This window comes from Triticum urartu, chromosome 4, assembly GCF_003073215.2.
Source record: "Triticum urartu cultivar G1812 chromosome 4, Tu2.1, whole genome shotgun sequence".
In the NCBI taxonomy this organism is placed as follows: domain Eukaryota; kingdom Viridiplantae; phylum Streptophyta; class Magnoliopsida; order Poales; family Poaceae; genus Triticum; species Triticum urartu.
The window spans coordinates 549678490-549683218 of record NC_053025.1 but is presented as its reverse complement, the minus strand read 5'-3'; the positions used below and the strand labels follow the sequence as shown (position 1 = coordinate 549683218).

At 57.2% G+C, this 4729-nt stretch overlaps 1 protein-coding gene across 1 annotated transcript; it reads left to right on the top strand.

Moving 5' to 3' along the window:
• The first annotated feature begins 2115 nt into the window (after positions 1–2115).
• Positions 2116–4389, top strand: LOC125552603 (putative polyol transporter 1). The gene is made up of 2 exons (XM_048716206.1): positions 2116–2437; positions 2547–4389. Exons 1-2 carry the CDS (start codon positions 2314–2316, stop codon positions 3986–3988), a joined length of 1566 nt encoding a protein of 521 aa, XP_048572163.1. The 5' UTR covers positions 2116–2313; the 3' UTR covers positions 3989–4389.
• The last annotated feature ends 340 nt before the right edge of the window (positions 4390–4729 follow it).

The window sequence follows — 4729 nt, the reverse complement described above, 5'->3', positions numbered from 1 at the left end:
CAGAGCAGCGGTGCTCAGGCTTCACCTAAGTGGGCGCGCTCATGTCAGGGCCTCCCTCTCCGCCGTGCTGCACAAGGGCATCGTCAACAGTTGTGGCAAGATCACATTCTAGCATAAAAAGAGCACGCAATGCAACAATAGTGATGTCCGGCAAGCGCCCCTGAAACATGTCAGCGAACTTGGTGATGGCCGCTTCTGTGACTTGCCCCTCTTCAGAAATGATGCCCATGCGACGACAAAGCAGTTGTTCAGCAAGCTTGGCGATGGGAATGGCTCTCTTCTTTGCCTGTATGCGAGGGCTGCACCGGGGAAGCTAGAAGCCAGAGACCCTAGCCAAGGTTTTGCATCTCGCTGTTGGCCTTCTAGGCGGCGTCGATCTCGGAGATGGACAGGGAAGCAGCGCTGGCATGCGAGGAATGAACAGTGGGGTTGCATCTCCTTCTTCAGTTGCATCACCTGCCAGTTGTTCCAGAATGGCATCTCCATGTTGAAGCTCTTCACGGTCATCTTCATCAACATCAGCCAACACAGGAGAGGCCCCCAACCTGACCATAGATGAACAGGGAGGAGGTGTGTTCTGCATCACTTCAGGGGGCAAGTCCTCAGGAGCTAACATAGTGGCATCTCCATGTTGAGGCTCTTCACAGTCATCTTCATAGACAACAGCCAACACAGGAGAGGCCCCCAACCTGACCAAAGATGAACAGGGAGGAGGTGTATTCTGCATCACTTCAGGGGGCAGGTCCTCAAGTGCTGGGGGGTTCCAAAGCAACGGAGTAGAGGTCGTGCTCGCTTCATGCGCCTCCAACGTGAGAGACGACTGCACCTTGGGGGCCAGGCAAGCAGCGCGGCGCAACCAGGACAGAATTGGGGAGGCCGGGGTGATCTCAACAATGTCTCTGGAAGTTGTACATGGAGACGACGGAGGAGAGCGGCCGCACAATCCCTCAGAGACGACAACAACAACAAGTCTTGGAGAGCGGTCTTGTGGGCGGTGTCGAGCATGGCGACCCGAAGCCGGGATCACCTCACCAGATGCTAACCGCTGAACGCGGCAGGGATTGATCTCTTGCGGCCGTCCGAGGAGTCCAAGTCAGTACGGCGACGACGCCCATCCCTGCGGTCTTTATGCCGACCATCTCTCCTATCACAGTCGCCGCGGCAGGATTCGCCACGGCCTTCATCTGGCCGACGCGGCGGGGCACGGGATCGGCTACGGAAGAAGCGGTCCCTCCAGGAGGAGGCTTGCCTGTCCTCGTCTCGACCATGCCGGTCCTCCCGGTCGCGGTCGTCGTCCTCATTACGGTGATGGTGGTCGTTGTCGTCCCGGCGTTGCGGAGCCGGCTCCTGTCTGTCATAGAGACGCGACTCACCGTCAACCACACCCAGCCTAATAGTGAAGGGCTGCGTACGTGGCCGGCGAGGAATCCGCCCCGAGGCGTCAGGCATGTAATCCTCGAGGAGGTCCAACCCTTGCATTGATGTGAAGTACCTGACACCAAATCTCGTCACATGATAAGAAACACTAACCTCATCACCCCAAGGAGATGGTACGAATCTACACCAGCACTTCGTCTACTACGTCTAAACGGATGAATTAGAGTAGGATCAGAGCCTAGAAGACAAATTCAATGAAGAAACGTTGCCATACGTCCGAGCGTCACACATGCAAGGACTAAGAAAACATTAGCCTATAATAATCTAATAACAGGAGGTAAGACACCAAGATTTCCCTTCCCGCCATCGCCGGCCGAAGCCACAGGTAGAGGGGAGGCGAATCCACATACTTACCGGTGAAGTCTAGAGGAAAAAGTTTGCCCTAGCCACCTACGCTAGGGGAGGAAAACGAGATGTCCAGGAACGACATATACTTCTTCCTTGGGTCATTGATTTGTGAATCGAAATCACTTGTTCATGACGACCGAAATACAACGGTCGACATATACTACAGTACACTCTATACATCTGAGAACGACGGCCCATATCAATTTCCCATTAATTCGGAATACGTAAATTTGCCGCTAAAGCGAGCGTGCACTCATTATTGCTTCCGCTCTCGCTGTGTTCAGTGATCACCAGCAGCAGCTCCGTATATAAAAGAGGGCCGAGCAGAAGAAATTTCACACACCACATCTCCGTTGCTAGTTGCGTCCAGCACTGAGGAGTGAGGCTGCCACGCCCATTCGCTAGCTAGCTAGAGACCCACAGTACAAACAATAATAGAGCAACTGAGCACACCAGGACTACACAGTCGGTTAAGCACTGTGAGAGTGAGCTAGGTTCAGGTCACCACACACGCCTCATCTCCAAGCCATGAGCAGCACGGACGCGGACGCCGTGCCGGTGGCCGTGGCGCCGGCGAAGCGCCCTCCCATCAACAAGTACGCCTTCGCCTGCGCCCTCCTCGCCTCCATGAACTCCGTCCTCCTCGGATACGGTACGCCGCAACGTGCATTCTCAGCTATAGATCTTGCTCACCACCGTGCTGCATGAAGGCCGATGCTGTGGATAACACGTACGTTAACTTGTTTGATGTGTGCGAGCAGACATCTCGGTGATGAGCGGCGCGCAGCTGTTCATGAAGGAGGACCTGAAGATCACGGACACGCAGATCGAGATCCTGGCCGGCATCATCAGCATCTACTCGCTGCTGGGGTCGCTCATGGCGGGGCTGACCTCCGACTGGCTGGGCCGGCGCTACACCATGGTGCTGGCGGCCGCCATCTTCTTCACGGGCGCCCTCCTCATGGGCCTCGCCCCCAACTACGCCTTCCTCATGGCTGGCCGCTTCGTCGCCGGCATCGGCGTCGGCTACGCGCTCATGATCGCCCCCGTCTACACCGCCGAGGTGGCCCCCACCTCCTCCCGCGGCTTCCTCACCACCTTCCCGGAGGTCTTCAACAACTTCGGCATCCTCCTCGGCTACGTCTCCAACTTCGCCTTCGCGCGCCTCCCCGTGCACCTCAGCTGGCGCGCCATGTTCCTCGTCGGCGCCGTGCCGCCGGTCTTCCTCGGCTTCGCCGTCCTCGCCATGCCGGAGTCCCCCCGGTGGCTGGTCATGCGGGGCCGGATCGAGGACGCGCGGCGTGTGCTGCTGAGGACCTCCGATTCGCCCGAGGAGGCCGAGGAACGGCTCCTGGACATCAAGAAGGTCGTCGGCATCCCCGCGGACGCCACGGACGCCGATGATGTCGTCGCCATCGTGCGCGCGAACGAGGCCGCGCGCGGGCAGGGGGTGTGGAAGGAGCTGCTGATCAACCCGAGCCGGCCCGTGCGCCGCATGCTCGTCGCCGGCCTCGGGCTCATGTTCATCCAGCAGGCCACGGGCGTGGACTGCGTGGTGATGTACAGCCCGCGGGTGTTCGAGAAGGCCGGGATGAAGAACAGGACTAACTCGCTGGGGGCGTCCATGGCGGTGGGCGCGTGCAAGACCTTCTTCATCCCGATCGCGACGCTCCTCCTCGACCGGGTCGGCAGGAGGCCGCTGCTGCTGGCCAGCGGCGGCGGGATGGCCATCTTCCTCTTCACGCTCGCCACGTCCCTGCTCATGCTCGACCGGCGGCCGGAGTCGGAGGCGAAGGCGCTGGGCGCGGTGAGCATCGTGGCCATGCTGTCGTTCGTGGCGTCGTTCGCGTCGGGACTGGGCCCCGTGGCGTGGGTGTACTGCTCGGAGATCTACCCGCTGCGGCTGCGCGCGCAGGCGGCTGCCATCGGCACGGGCCTGAACCGGCTCATGGGCGGGGCCACCACCATGTCCTTCCTGTCGCTCAGCGAGGCCATCACCATCGCCGGGAGCTTCTACCTGTACGCCTGCGTGGCGGCCGCCGGGTGGGTGTTCATGTACTTCTTCCTGCCGGAGACGATGGGCCAGAGCCTGGAGGACACCGGGAAGCTCTTCGGCAAGGACATGGACGACGGCGACACCGACGACGGCGCCGTCGTGCACCACGAGCGCAAGAGGTCCACCGAGCTGATCACTCAGCAGTAACCCCGAGTAACCTACGCCGTACGTCCGTACACATGTCGTGTGCTTGTGTTGTGTGTGGTGTGGCCTGTGTCCAAAGCTATCTTGGACGTGAATCTCTAGATTCTGGACACGTTGGTCAGATTTACAGACTTTAGGACGTAGGGAAGGACACCCAGCGCTCTACGGGGAGGAAGATCACATGATATTCCGCACGCGTGATGAATCCACGTAGAAAGGTCCGGTTCACCGGCCGTCGCGCTGCTTGCCGTGGCGCGCACTGCGCAGCTTGTGACAGATCTTTTTCACCGAGGTGGCAGTGATACTGTACGAGTGTGTATGGGGTAGCATTTCTGGTATGTACAGGCTTGTGTTATATATATGACCGAGTCATCTCTGATCTTTAGTTGCATATATATTTTTCATCTCTGTGCTTCTTCTAAACTGAATAAACTTTTTAGAAGTCTATTCAGACGTAAGAAAAATTCCTGACAACTTCGGATTAGCTAAACCGGTGTACATTACCATGACGACAAACTAATATTGTCGTAAATTCGGTCTAAATTTTACACTAATAAGTTCAGTTTGTAATAATTTGAGTAGTATAGAAGTCATCCCCCCTATGATTACTCTTTTGGCCCACTAATGAATGGGTGATGAGTTGTTTCATTCGAAATAATTGTCCTTATAGAACTGTTTATATGTGCCTACCAAATCCAGACAAATGTTGAAGTTCAAGTTTGAGCTACCTTGTCGAAACGAAAG

Coding starts and splice junctions, on each gene's coding strand:
- LOC125552603 (XM_048716206.1), top strand. CDS start 2,314: ATGAGCAGCACGGACGCGGACGCCGTGCCGGTGGCCGTGGCGCCGGCG. Junction 2,438..2,546: donor CTCCGTCCTCCTCGGATACG/GTACGCCGCAAC, acceptor GTGTGCGAGCAG/ACATCTCGGTGATGAGCGGC.